The 15,351-nt window shown below is 48.0% G+C and overlaps 1 protein-coding gene across 1 annotated transcript in view; it reads left to right on the top strand.

Annotated features, from left to right (window-relative positions):
• Positions 1 to 298: 298 nt before the first annotated feature.
• LOC147902786 (phosphatidate cytidylyltransferase 1-like) overlaps positions 299 to 15,351 on the top strand; it is an 81,093-nt gene continuing 66,040 nt past the window's right edge. The window contains exons 1-3 of the mRNA XM_087373791.1: positions 299 to 693; positions 788 to 1,026; positions 1,167 to 1,318. Of these exons, the coding sequence (XP_087229917.1) occupies positions 613 to 693; positions 788 to 1,026; positions 1,167 to 1,318 (472 nt within the window). The 5' untranslated portion in view covers positions 299 to 612. The remainder of the gene's footprint in view (positions 694 to 787; positions 1,027 to 1,166; positions 1,319 to 15,351) is intronic.

Genomic DNA, 15,351 nt, shown 5'->3' with positions numbered 1-15,351 from the left:
CACTGGTTTCCTCCCGATAAAGGCCACCTGGGAATGGCTCGTCGTGGTTTCATCGATTTCCTCCCGATAATGGCTCGTCTTGCGGTTTCCTCCCAACAAAGGCCACGTGGTGGGGATTCCCTACTTGGGATTCCTTCTTTTCGTCTTTGAAAACAAACTGTCATCTCGGCTCCCAGCCCAGTGGCTTGTCGCGGTTTCACTCTTTTCCTCCCGGTAGGTAATGGCTTGTCGTGGTTTCACCCATTTCCTCCGGGTAAAGGCCATTGGTACGGGTTTCCTCCCGGTAATGGCTCGTCTAGCGGTTTCCTCCCGGTAAAGGCCACGTGGCGGGGATTCCCTAGTCGGGATTCCTTGTCATTGAAAACAAACTGTCATCTCTCTTTGCTTGTCTCTCTGCCTCAGCTCAAGCTTTTCTGGCTATGGCTGCCTCTTCCATCCTTCTTCTTCCTTGCCCCTGTTCATCTCCTGGCTATGGCGTTTCTTGACTTCCCTTAGGCCTTTCAGCCAGGGTTTCCTCTTTCCCTTTCCACCGCAAGCAATTTCGCAGCTCCGCTTCAAGAGACACAAGCTTCAACTTTGCTCTCTCAGCCCTCCGACTCTTCGTGTTGCTCCATGGACGGGGAGAGTTCCAAAACGTTGCGGTCTCACTCTTTACGGCATCGCATTCGCCGACGTGCTGCCGAGGAAAGCAGAGTAAGTCTTGACTCTCAGCTTGTTTACTGAAATTACTTCGGTGCGAATTGATTGCTAGTAGCTCAATGCCCAACCTTATATGGATTACACTCAGAACGAGGCAAACGGAGATCATCTCCTGGTGGACGACCGGGAAAAGTACCGGAAATTTAGAACTAGAACTCTATCAACAGTATGGATGATCGCGGCTTTCATCTTCATCATATACATGGGCCATTTGTATATCTGGGCGATGATCGTCGTGATTCAGATATTTATGGCGAGAGAGCTCTTTATCTTGGCCCGGGCCTCTCAAAGGGAAAGGCAACTACCCGGCTTCCGCTTGCTAAACTGGTGTGTGTTTGAACTAGTCTGTATTCTGAGGGCACTCCTCATTAAATGTTTGCTCCGTCTTTGGCTGAAAGAGACGTAGTCCCAGGTGTTGTGTTTATAATTGCATTCGAAGTATGACTAACATTAATATTTATTTTTAGGCACTTCTTCTTTACAGCGATGGTGTACGTGTATGGTCGTTTTCTCAGCAAACAGCTTGTGAGCGCCATATCGTCTGACAAACTCTTGTCCCAACTCTTCAGCGGATTCATACAGTACCACATGCTTATCTGTTACTTTCTGTATATTGCAGGTGAGTACGGCCGTTTTCCTTGGCTTGGCTTCGTTCACGCCTCTAGTGGTTGCTTGTGTGTTAATTATGCACATTGCCCTGCCTATAATTGCAAGGCAGGGTTTAAATGTTTGTTCTAAGCACAATTTAGTGGAAACTACTGCAAACCCATTGCTGAATACTTTGGTTTAGGGGTATACCTATTGTTTTTGAAGGCTCAGCAAAGACAGAAAAGCAATTGCAATTCACATTTGCAACATTAGAGGTAGTAGAAGCTTTTTGTCTTCTAAGAACCTTTATCCCTGCTCCCGAGAGTGCGGGCACGCCTGTGTAATCTGGGATAGCTAGAGAAGTGAATTGTGTTCTTACACATAAGCCGGGAGCAACTTGTCATTAGAGGTAGTTATAAGACTTCTTAAGTGACGAGGAATGTGGCAATGTAACCATCGTTAAAATGAAGGTCCAAGTAAAGTTTGCCACAGAAATAAGCAATGGAGCTATTACTTGGTGTCCCATAAAGAATATGGTGGGGTTGGTGCCCCCTTGTTGTTCCCTTCGTCAGTTTTTGCTGTGCCCTGTTTGCTAGAGGCGTGCCAACCAGCTTCGCTGAAGGTCGCACCCCCCAGAGAGCCCCTTGGCTGCTATTCACGGCAGTTTTTGAGGCCATTTGGGCCTGGTGCTCAGCGTGGCTAGTGGTGCCTCTGCTCGCTCTTTGGGGACTTGAGAGGTCTTTTTTGAAGGACCAGGCTGGTTTTGGAAGCCTATCAAGCATTTGTTAGCTGCCCTCTTGTGCAGCCAGCAGTCTTGGGTCCCTACACTGAGGTTGGATGGCTCTTCTAAGTTCTCAGGCCCTTCAGAGAAGGGTTTGCAGGCTCCTTTTGCAGCCCTCTGTTCTTAGCTTCCTGAGGCACCTTTTCTTGTTCCTTTTCGCCAGTCCAACTAGTGTTTGGTGCAGCTTCTTGCCCGAACCAGTGACTGGCATCTTTGTTTCCCCCTTTTCCACCCTTCCCTTCCTTGCAGCAGGCGGATAGTTTTATTGCTTTGGTTTGGAGAACAAGAATCTTGGTGGTGACCTTTGGTCTGGCCAAAGGGGCTCTCATGGCAGCACCCTCGAGTCCCCAAGCCGTTAGGGTTCTCCTTTCGCCAGCAGACAAGCAACCAGTCAAGCAAGCAATTCAGTCACTTTAGGACAAGGCAGTAGTGGGTAGAATAGTTGGCCTCACACCCACGAGGAGACAGGTGAGAGATTGGATTCATGCGAGTTTGGCATTAGAAGGGGAACAAGTTCAGGAGGTCAGTATTTATGGGAGAGGCGTCTTCCTCCTCCAGCTGAGCTCCCAATACTTGTGGAGCAGAGACCCATTCTTCTTGGCCCTCACTTGGTATACCTTTTTTCCTGGTACCATGGTTTCGTAGTGGAGGACATGGACACGATCCACCACATCCCGAGCTTCCCGCTGACGCTTCGATATCCCGCTGACGCTCCGATTCTTGGAGCTTTCGCGGGGTATAGAGCCATTCTTCCTTCCATCGGACGTGCATCTGGTATTGTGCTGGAGTCTCCCACGGAGTCTGCAGCTTCAGTTGTGGCAAATGATGTTGTCCCCAAGCTTAGGGTGGTCGTAGAGATCCTAGAGTTCCTTCCGAAAGTGATTCTCCTTGGGACCTTTGAGGGGGGAATGCTTCGACAAAGACTAGATGTATCCAGGTTACCAGGACAGTGTCTTCGTTTTGCGGGTAGATGGTCCACTTAGATAGAGACAACAAAGAGAGCCTGCTAGACGAATCTAAGGTATAGAGAAAGGAATACGTCATAGATCGTGACATCTCCTCCCACTCAAAATAAGACCTTGGTGGAGATAATGAATTGGTGTAGAAAATATCATGGTAAATTCTGAAAATATTGCTGTAATATGTCAGGGTATTGCTGTAAGTCTTCATCAGATTGCTAAGTAGTGTTGGAGTCGTCCAGATCTTGCCAAAGAACAAGGAATTCCGTGATAAGTCGATGTCGAGTCTCTCGCTGTCGATGGTCCAGAATACGCTCAGGAATAAGGAGAACATAATCGTCTTCAATTTTTGGGACATAGTCACTTGCAGGAGGAACCGCTTCATCACCTAAAATATGTCTTTAACCAAGAAATATGAAATGTCGGATGGATTTTACCCCATGATGGTGGTAATTCCAATCTGTAACTTAAAGGTGAATTTTTATTGATGATCCGGAAAGGTCCATAGTATCTTGGTCGCAACTTAGGAAACACAGACGTGACCGTCTCGTAGCAATGTGGGGCTACAAATAACAGCAACATGTCACGAGTTTCAAATTCAAGGTGACGTCTACATTTGTTGGCGGACCGTTGATACCGCTCTTGCGCTTTTTGTAGGATCGGATAGGAGAGAGAGTGCAGATAGCAAAGGGTCGCAGAAGAACACCGGTCACGTCAAACTTGGATAAACCAAAACAAAGGAGTACAAGGTACAAGTACCTAGACCTAGGACTAAGTGTCCTAGGTGTCACATAGGACTAAGTGTCCTATGTGACCTAAAAGACACTAACACTATAAGTGTCTTTATTTATGCCTACAAGGCACATACCATGGCCTATAGGGCATCACTAGAACCACCAGAGGATGGCCTACAAACCCCCCTCCATGGGATGGGATGAAGTACTCTGGAAACGTTTCAGAATACCTGGTATTTTCTAGTCATGGTGGCACATGTTCATCCAAAAGGATATAGCCACCTATGAATGTACAAGGGATGTCAGATCATGTAACAAAGGGAACCAAGTGTAAAGCCTGTCGAAAGACTTCGAACTTGGGACGAGGAAGTGCCTTTGTAAACATATCTGCTATGTTGTCCTCTGTGGGAAGATATGACAACTCTATGTCTCCTGCTGACAACCGCTCCCGAACATAATGACAGTGAACTTCAATATGCTTGGTACGCGCATGAAACACTGGGTTACGCGCAATGGCCAAAGCACTTTGGCTGTCAGTGTAGACAATAGTGGAGGATGTCTGGGGAATACCAAGATGTGTAAGTAAAAACACACTCTACTGTATGGGTGAAAGCTGCCCTGTACTCAGCCTCACAGCTAGACGTGGCAACTGTTGGTTGCTTCTTGCTGAGCCAAGAGATACATGAATTGCCAAGCAAAAAACAATTGCCAGTATGTGACACTCTGGTGTCGGAACATCCTGCCCAGTCACTATCCGTGTAAGCATGCATGGTAAGTGAACCCTGATCACCATAGAAGAGGGCTAAATCCTGAGTACCTATGAGATATCTGAAGACTCTCTTCACTGCCTGCCAATGCTGTGAACTGGGCATGTGCATGAATCTGCTGAGCTGAGATACTGCATACTGCAAGTCAGGTCTGGTGTGACATAAATAAATAAGGCATCCCACAGCCTGCTGATAAAGAGTGATCGCATGGTGGGCTCCCATCATGAGCTGAGAATTTGAAGCCAGGGTCCATTGGAGTAGAGATTGGCTTGCAATCCTCAAACTGAAAACGATCAAGGAGCTGTCCAATATACTTAGAATGAGACATCATGATACTCCCCTCAACATGAGCAAACTGAATGCCCAAATAATAATGGAGCCGTCCCATGTCTAACATGTCAAAAATCTGCTGCAAATCAGCCTTGAAAGCAGCAATTTGCTGAGTATCTGGGCCCGTGATGAGCATATCATCTACATATAAAATCAGCACTAAAAAATCAGATCAACTCCCACGGACATAAAGAGTGGGTTCTTTGGGACTATTCTGAAAACCAAGGGATAGTAAGTGTGCATGAATTTTGGCATACCATGCCCTGGGTGCCTGCTTCAAACCATAAAGGGCTTTTCTAAGCCGGCATACCTTATTTTCAGAATTAACCACCTCAAAGTCAGGAGGTTGTGTGACATAGACTTCTTCCTGCAGATCCCCATGAAGAAAAGCAGTTTTGATGTCAAGCTGGTGCACTTGCCAATGATGATGGGCTGCAATGGCAATGACACATCTAATGGTAGTAATCCTGGATGTGGGAGCAAATGTCTCCTCAAAGTCAATGCCTTGTTGTTGGGCATACCCTTTTGCAACAAGACGGGCTTTATATCGATCTATGTTGCCATCAGATTTCCTTTTTAATTTGTAGACCCACCGTGTTCCAATGGCATGCTTGCCGGGAGGGAGATCTACTAATTCCCATGTGTCATTTTTGGCAATAGATTGTTACTCAGCTCTCATTGCATCCATCCACTCTTTGCTGTCAAAAGCATCTTTATGGCACAGAGGCTCTTCATTGCAAGCTGTAGCAAGGAGTGCAAACTCAAGAAAGTGACCATGCTGTCTATTCCCTGATCTTGTCCGGGCAGCAAAAGGCTGATGTTGTTTGCTGTCCCTCAATGTATCAAGAAGCCATTTGGGAACTTGCCTTTGCTGTCTATTGACAGCTCTTTCTTCAATGATTGCATCATGAATAGTGGGATCATTTTGTGCCGGAAGAGAAACCTGCAAATCAGCATGAGGTTGTGGCTGATTATTGCTCAGTGGAGGGCCTGCAGGAGGCTCATGTTGCTGGTCAAAATCCTCTTTTGATGATGGCAGAGGTAACCAAGATTCAAAGGCATCAAACATGTCAACATCTGGCTTTGCTTTGCAGTCCACAAGAGGAGAAGCTGAATGTTAAGCAAAGATTACATCTCTACTGACAATAATCTTCCCAATATTTGGTTGATATAATCGATACCCTTTGCTCTCTTGGCTGTAACCAATAAATATGCCTTTGATTGCCTTGTCATCAAGCTTATGTCTCAGCTGAGATGGTACATGAACATATGCAAGAGACCCAAAAACTCTCATGTGTGAAAGTGAAGGCTTCCTGCCTTTCCATGCTTCATAAGGTGTAACAGTCTTCAATGCCCGTGTAGGTGATTGGCACACATTACTGCATCAAGCCAAAATTTATTGGGCAAAGACTTGGCCTTAAGCATGCATCTGGCCATCTCCATTGTGGACCTGTTTTTCCTTTCAAAAACAGGATTCTGCTGAGGAGTGTAAGGAGTAGTGCATGAGTAAATAATGCCCCGTGAAGACAGAAATGCATCAAACTCCTTTGACATATACTCTCCCCCCCTATCTGTGTTGAGGGTGACAAGCTTGCATCTTTTTTTATTCTCAACCATATTCAGCCATCTCTGAAAGCATAAGAAAACTTCAGATTTGGCTTTTAAAGGATATACCCAGCAATATCTTGTGAAATCATCAATGAGAGTCATGAAATACTTATAGCCCCCAATGGCATTTGTCCTCATTGGGCCACAGACATCACTGTGTACTAGCTGCAATTTCCTTTGTGAGAGTTTTGGACAATTCTTTTGAAAAGGAAATCGATGCATCTTACCCAAAAGACAACCCTCACACACATGTTTGGAAATTGTGTGAATCTGAGGTACATCATTTGCCATCTGCTGTGAATGTAGCTTTGCAAGAGCTCTATAATTGAGATGGCCCATTCTCTCATGCCAAAGATGAGTTTCAGCAAGCTGTGAATCTGAAATAGCCAATGCTTTAATAGAAAGTGCAGCTGAATGATGATCAAGGTGATAAAGCCCTTTTTGTAAAGTGTCAGTGAGAACTATGGCATTGTCATCACGAAGATCATAAACTAGGCATCTGTAGCCATCAAAAATTACTCTGAAACCTGAAGTAGCAATTGCTGAAATTGAAATCAAGTTGACTTCAATTCCAAGCACAAAAAGAACATTTGTCAGAGTGACAGGATGGCTTGAAATGGATGTGAGCTGCACATCTCCAACTCCTTTTACAGCATATGAAGCATTACTAGCACATGTAACAGTCCCCCCTCGAGGTGCATCAGCTAAAGAATGAAACAGCTGTCTGCAAGATGCGACATGCTTGGAAGCACCACTATCAAAGTACTAGGACTGAGCATCATTAGCAGTAAAGAATGCATCAGCTTTGGAGGGATCAATGGACAGCCCATGCCCAATCATCCTGAAGAGCATGTGAATGTGAAGCATCTTTTGGCTCATGGGATTCAATAGCATGTGAGGCATTAACTATCAATCCTGCTTTCTTTTTCTCACGCTCATGCTCACGCTCACGCTCACGCTGAGTCCCTCGCTCTCGCTCACGCTCAGCCCCTCGCTCACTCTCAGCGCCCCCTCGCTCAGTCCCCCGCTGCTCCGTGCTCCCGCTCCCCGCTTCCTCGCTCACGCTTAGCCCCTTGCTCATGCTCAGCCCCTCGCTCCCCGCTCCCGCTTCCCGCTCCCTCGCCCCTCGCTCACGCTCATGCTTACGCTCAGTCCCTCGCCCTCGCTCTCGCTCACGCTCCCTCGCTGCCTCTGCTCACGCTCTCCCGCTCAACTCTCCCTCGCAGCTCTCAGTCCCTCGCTCCCCGCTAACCCCTCACTCCCCTCAACCACCCCTCGCTCCCCACTCCCCCCCGCTCAGCCCCTCGCTGCCCCTCGCCACCCCTCGCTCCCCGCTACCCCCTCACTCAGCCACCTCCCTCCCTCCTTTTCCGCTCATTCACCGCCCCCCCTTCTCTGCTCCCCTCGACACCTTTTTTTTTTTTTCTGGGAACTTACAAAAAAAAAAAGAAAGAGAAAGAAACGACAACCACCTTTAAAAAAATAAAATAAAATAAAATCCTCGCCTTCTTAGCCTCTCCTCCTTCTCCACCTCTTGGTTGCCTCTCCACTTCATGCTTCTGCCCTACCTCTCCACCACCTCGCACTGGACGTGCCTCCCATTATGGGGGGGGAACCGGTGCTCCCGCTCCCGGTTGACCACTAACACTAAGATCTGCACCCGCACCAAAAGAGAAATGGGGGACAAAGCCAAGAAAGACGAAAATAACAACAACAACAAAAAAAAGCAAACGACACAACTAAATTTGGAGGATGTGAACACACGTTACAACCGAAGTGGACTCGGGGTAGACAGCAAGGCAAAGGTAGGACCTGCCTCAGCTTCTTCAGCGTCTATCTCAACCTCAACCTCAACCTCAACCTCAACTCCCGCTACAGTGTCATTTTTGTTTTCAACTCCAACCTCAGCTCTCTCTATCTCAGTCTCTACTTCGACTTCAGTCCCCGCTTTAGGCCCAGCTCTAGTTCTAGTCTCAGCTCCATCTACATCTACGATCAGTGACATACTCATGCCCATGGCGCCGGTTGTTGTTCCCTTTCCCTCTTCTCCTGTTATAGCTCTCGCACAGCTTATGACCCCTACTTCGGAGGTGTCATATACTGTGCCGCATTACGCTTCACTCTCCCCTCTCCCTCTCAGTCAGCCCACCCTCCCACACCCTGTTGGGACTGCCTCATCCATTCCACTGTCATCGCCGTTCCTCACTCAGCCACCGTCGAGTTTCCGGACTCAGTCCCACTCTTTCATGCCACAGTCACCACAGTTTCAGCATGGACATGGGTGGACTGATACACCAGAGGCCCGTGAGACCCTACTTACGGAGATACATAGTTTTCGTGAGCGTGAGATGGAGATGGATCGCTTCGCACGGAAGCAAGTCCGCTTCAACTAGGAGCAGAGCCGCATCATACAGGAGCAGGCTAGAACCATTCGGGAGCAGGCGGGTCTTATTCAGGGCCTCAGAGAGGATATCATGCAGCTCCGACATGGGGTCAAAGCCATACACACTACCCCAGGGAGTACCCTGGTAGTCGAGGCAAAGATTGCGAGCATGCAATCTGCTATTGAGAAGACTTCTAGATCGGTTGACGTGGCCAAACGGGAACCTGCAAGGGTCTCCGTTTCGGCTACCCTCATGGAGCAGCAGCAGAGAGCCAGTAAGGCTCTCAACATCATAGTATGTGGGATCCCACGCACTGAGGCTACACTGATGGTAGATGCGACTGCGTTCGTGACTGCTACCTTGGGTGTGTCTGAGCACAGGATAGAGAGGGCATGGCGGGTAGGGAGAGATCCCAACCGAGAGCAACCCCTGATCATACGATTTCATGACACTCAGGCACGACTTTCAGCTCTACGACGCAGGTTAGTCCTTCGAGATCAGCCAGCGATCTCTATGGATGAGGACCTCACACCTCTACAGGTTGAGGAGAGGTGCTCTTTGCTGCAGCAGTAGGATCAGGCCCGGAAGGAGGGGAAGTGGGCAGTGGTACGAGAGGGACGACTTCTTACAGGCCCCTGTAGGACACCTTCCCCCTCCCCTACATTGGGAAGCAGGGTCTATGAGACTCAGATATCCGAGACCCTGTCCTGCACCATTTGGAACTGTAATGGTACCTTATGGTAAGAACTAGGGAACTTCTCGGAATCCTATACAGGCCACGACATAGTCTTCTATACAGAGACACATCAGAGTCCAGAGCGCCCTCTTTCAATAGTCAGCGGATATACATGGGAGTCTGCCTACAGAGATGAGACGAGGGGTATAGGAGGAGTTCGAGGTTCAAGTGGAGTTGCAGTCCTTTTTTCAGATCCAACACTTCGGGGGATCATTTCAGTAGAGCAGAGAGATACACATTCCAGATTTCTTTGGATCCGGATATGACACATGGACAGCCAGGATCTGTTTGTCGTAGTTTGCTACTTCTCCTCGGAGACCTCCCACTTTGCCAGAGATATTCGAGGTGATGATGAGACATCCCCATTTGTTGCCCTTTATCAGTCCATCGTTGACTTTTCTAGCCGCGGAGAAGTCCTTCTAGTGGGGGACTTCAACGCGAGGACAAGGCCTGGTCAGGTACCACTTCTTGATTTCAGAGATGATTCCACTCTACTAGCAGATGTTGACCTTGAGGAGGCAGGTATGCTACGGGTTTCGACTGACAGGCGAGGTCCATTCTCATCCTATGGGCGGGCCCTATTAGACCTAGGCAGGATACATGATCTCATTATCTATAATGGTCTTGACAGATGGCCCGCTTGGGATCCCCTGTCTTCACATCTCGCATTACTGACTTCACTGTAGCACCTCTCCCCCTAGGGGCTGATCATACATACCTTTTCTTTCGCATCTCCACCTCCCTTCGCACAGCACCTTCCACCCCACTCAGTGCTTACTCCACCTACCACGATATACGCTTTGATCGGGATCACTCACCTTCTTACTCTGGCCGTCTGTACATACTTCTCGCTTATATTGACTTCATACCCCTTTTAGAGGATCGTGCTGCCCTTGTCACCCGCTCACTACACGAGGCTGCGATTCACGCTTTTCCCCACACCACACGCTTCACCCGCCCACCACCCCTGGAACCATACCCTGTAATAGTTGGTACGATGATGAGTGTAAGGCCTGACGCCGTCAACTTAGATTCGAAACAAAAAACAGTCTTCCGAGCGCACCAGATACGCTACGTGAATACCGTAGATTGGTATGGAGGAAGAAACTAGACTTCGTTCGTCGAAACGAGGAGGAGCTACTGACATTTTATTTAGTAATAATTCTAAGGACTTCTGGCGGAGATTTCTAGAAGGACGGTCCCCTCCGCCACTCACTGACACCCAGATCTGGTTTGATTATGCACGCACACTTTATGACATCCCAAATCAGCCAGTCCCTAGCCTCTCACATATGCCTCATCCCACATCCTGCACCCTCTTCACTAGAGGAGGGGTAAAGGATGCTGTAATGAAACTTCATAATGGCCGAGCGAAGGATCATGAGGAACTATGCACTGAGTTCATTGCATATGGGATTAACCTCCTAGCCCCGATCTTAGCAAAGCTTTTTAATGAAGCGGTTTGTTTGGGATTTCCACACACTTGGACCATTAACACTATCTCACCCATCCACAAGGCAGGGGATCCCATGAGCCTGGAGAACTACAGGACCATTATGATTGGACATGTCATGTCTAAGATTTATGCATCAGTACTTGAATTCGAGGTTAGCAGACTTGCAGAGTGTCGAGGACTTAGAGCAGCAGGACAGGTGAACCATGGACCACATTCTGACGCTCAGATGTATCATCGAGGAGGCGAGGTCACGGAAGCAGAGGGTTTATTGTTGCTTTGTGGATTTTCGCAAGTCATTTGACACGGTCCGGAGAGCCCGCCTCATATGGCGCCTACAGGACTTGGGTTATGACCAGGAGATCATTTGGGCTGTCATGGCACTTTACGAGAGAGTTTTCTGGCAGAGTTCGAGCAAGATCCGGGTGGACAGACGAGATCATGAGTACCATCGGGGTCAAATAAGGATGTCCTTTGTCGCCTACCTTGTTTGGCCTCTACATTGACGAGCTTAAGATAGTGATGCAGACACAGGGGGGTGTAGGTTACTCTCTTGCGGGCATGCTGATCCAGATTTTGCTCTATGCAGATGACGTGGCTCTCGTCTTCCTCAGCAGAGGGGCTTCAGAGACACCTAGACGCACTACAGTCCTTTTGTGAGTCTCATGATTTGAAGGTCAACCTGGGTAAAACCAAGGTCATGATCTTCAATACATCTCGAGCCATCATGCGTCAGGAGTAGTTCACATTTGTGGGGTTATCTGTTGAGATAGTTTCATCATACACTTGTCTTGGGGTTATCTTCTCTGGACGGAGCTTCACTATGAGACCCGCGATGCAGGGACGCTTGAGTAGAGGGTATGCCTCATTGGCCAGGCTAGAGAGGCAGTGCTTCCGCTCACACTTTCAGGATCCACGCACCAAGGGGTTGCTTTTTGACTCCTTGGCTCGCCCAGCGGGGATGTACGGCAGCCCTTGTTGGGGGCCAGACTTGTCGGATACAGAGTGGGCCCGTGTGGAGCGGCTACAAGTTCTCATGCTATCACGGATGATTCGTGGTAAGTCATCCGTTCCTCACCAAATCATTCAGGGTGAGTTTGGGTCATCCCCTTTATAGCTAGATGCTGCATTTCAGGTCATCACATATCTGTACCGAGTTAGGGAATATGGGGATTATACCTCGGGGCGTAACAAGCTACCATGGATAGCTCTATCCTCTTCTATGGCACTTGCAGCAGGAGGAGATCAGAGGTGCTGGTATGCACGTACAGAGAGATGGTTTGAGCGACTGGGGCTCCACATGGATAGACTACCTCCCTTCTAGTATAGCATGGATGCTCCGTTCTCTCCCCTCTTATCACACGAGGTCAACTAGGTTATCCGTGAGGATCTACTACAGCTACATACTTTTCGGACCTGGTTGGAACCGAGTGAACTCCCAGTGAAGCTTAGCTTTTACAGAGATTACTTCTTACATATCACAGCAGAGGGTTTCATTGACCCACCAGGATACACACAGATTCACCTACCCCACTCGATGAGGATCTCTCTTGGGTAGTTCCGGGTCTCTTCACACAGACTTCGCATCGAGAGCGGCAGAGCAGAGCGATTACCCAGAGAGCGGTGCATATGCACACTATGTGACATACATGAGGTTGAGACAGAGGAGCATTTCATCTTCAGGTGTCCTGTGTACTATGAGATCCGAGGACGTTTCCACTACCTCTTCAGAGATAGTTATGGAATTTTAGCCCATTTTCTCTCCTACCCAGACCAGCGGTGTTCGGCAGGTTTCATTCACGAGGCACTTAGACACCGCGAGAGAATACTCCGAGCACGGAGATAGGAGCAGACTTCTTCCTCGGTTGATCACTCTCAGAGCTCTATCACGGAGTTCTTTCAGCTAGATCACATGGACCCCAACGAGACGAGGCCTTGACATGACCGTGACCCGGAGCTCGTGACCCGACATCTCAGACAGAGGGTCGACACACAAATCACACTTGGAGACATCCCCTTCTTGTTTAGAGTCGGAGCCCGACCGACGGGGGTCATAGTAGCCCTGGTTAGACGCAGAGCTACGATCAGGAGACGTGCCAGGATCGCACCTCTGAGTGGCTGACAGCACTCTATTGCCGACTTCATGCCTCCATTGCCTCATCCATCCTGATATCTTGCTGTTGCTGGGGATGATGATGATATTGATGATGATGCTGAGATTGGTATATAGTCGACCATCGACATGACTATGTTGTACTTAGGACTTAGTACTGCCATTCTGCATTTTTTGCATTTTGCATTGGTATGGACGCTCGTTTAGTAGCTCCACTACCACAGCTCGTTGTATCAGGATTTTCACAGTCTCATAGACCCACCGGTCTTCTGAAGACTTTAATAAACTTTCTTTCTTTCTTTCTTTCTCCGAAACAATGCGCTTCCTGCATTCTGAAATGTCATGTCCAGGCTTGCGACAATAGTTGCATCTTTTCTTCTTTGACTTATCTGCTGTATTTTTAGATGCATGGGAGGAATTGCAGCTGCTATGCGCAGATTTTGGCTTGCCCATAGGCTTGGAAGCCTTGCCTCTTCCTGTCTGTTGTGAAGCAAATGCATGATCAGGACTAATGGCTTGTCTATTAGCTCTACTTTGCTCTTCCTGCAAAAGCAAAGTAACTAGCTGATCAAAAGAATAGTGGTCTGGATTACTCATGGCCACTAATCGAAGGGTTGTAGCAAACCCTTGATATGTATCTGGTAGTCCATTCAATGTGGTACTGACAAGCTGTGAATTTGGCACCACCTCATCAATGTTGGCAAGCTGTTCCATGAGGTCCTTGACCTTTGTCACGTATGCATCCATAGACTCACCTTCATTCTTACCGACTTCCTGTAATTGCCTTCTCAAATATGCAACACGAGCTTCATTGCGAATTTGATAGAGAGAAGCCAATTTATCCCAAGCATCCTTTGCTGTCCTGCAAGACCGGATGTGTGGAATAATGATTCTCTTGCATGACAAAGCAATGCATGAATGTGCATTTGCATCTCTTGCATTCCATCTTAACTGTTCTTGAGTTGGAAAAGCAGCAGCAGGAGTGCTAGAGGAAGAGGCATCAGGAGGAGTACCCCTTGCTGAAGGACCAGCAGTAGAGGCAACCACTGTAGGATTGGCTGGCCTTAGATCAGCCCGAGAAACAATATTCCACAAATGCTTTGCAACAAGAATATGTTTCATGAGATAAGACCACATCGGATAGTTGGTGCCATCCAACTTATCATCTTCACGAAGAACTCCAAATAAATCTTGATTGTTCCCAGCCATAGCAAATGTGATACCCTGAAAAAGACCTGAAAACCCAAAAGCCTCAAGGCTATCACTACAAAAAGCTGGCTGTCCAAAAAATGACAGCAAATATCTGCAAATTTCTCACCCAAATCAAAGGGCAAATGCAGATCTGACCCAAATGTGACTGTGGCAGGCAATGTTCACTGCCAAAACAGCAAATCTGGCAAAAGCCCCAAATTTTAATAAGGGCAAATAGGCTAGAAAGAGGGCAAATGCAGAAAAGCCCCACATTTTGCTGAAATCTTTGCAAATGTGACCCAATGTATGCGAATCTGACCCAATGTATAGCCTCAAGGCTTGAAACTGCAAAAATATGAGCTACTGTCCCAAACACTAGTTGAAATTGAGCTTCCAACTCAAAAGCCCCAAATTTTGTTGACCTGAGTGATGAGGTGGTACAATGTGACAGTCCTGAACCAAATCCCAGAGTAAACACAACTGTACGGATGACAGTACGGAAGCAGTTAGGATGCCTGTACGGAGGTTGTACGATGCCTGTACTGAACGGGTACAGTGCTGGTATGCTGTACGAACATTGTACGACGCAGTACTGTCTGCAGGTACGGAGGTACGGAAGGTGCAGCGCAAGGGAGTACAGTATGGCGCAGTACTGTATGTAGGTACGGACGTGCGATGTAGGTATGTTGTACAACAACGCTTGTATAGCAGGTACGGCGTTGAGTAGGTATGGCGCATGTACAGCATGTACCACTGTAGGATCTCAGGTATGACGTTGAGCAGGTACAGCAAATGTACGGGCAGCTGGTACGCAAATGTACGGGGCAGTTGTACGGACTGTACGGGGACAGGAAGCAAATCCGGGCTTCCTGTAGGATCGGATAGGAGAGAGAGTGCAGATAGCAAAGGGTCGCAAAAGAACACCCGTCACGTCAAACTTGGACAAACCAAACAAAGGAGTACAAGGTACAAGTACCTAGACCTAGGACTAAGTGTCCTAGGTGTCAC

Source organism: Dipteris shenzhenensis, chromosome 4, assembly GCF_047967505.1.
Source record: "Dipteris shenzhenensis isolate YYH24624 ecotype China chromosome 4, Dip_SZ_1.0, whole genome shotgun sequence".
NCBI classification, from domain to species: Eukaryota; Viridiplantae; Streptophyta; class Polypodiopsida; order Gleicheniales; family Dipteridaceae; genus Dipteris; species Dipteris shenzhenensis.
Note: the sequence above shows the minus strand (reverse complement) of the source record. Positions and strands in the feature narration are given on the sequence as shown.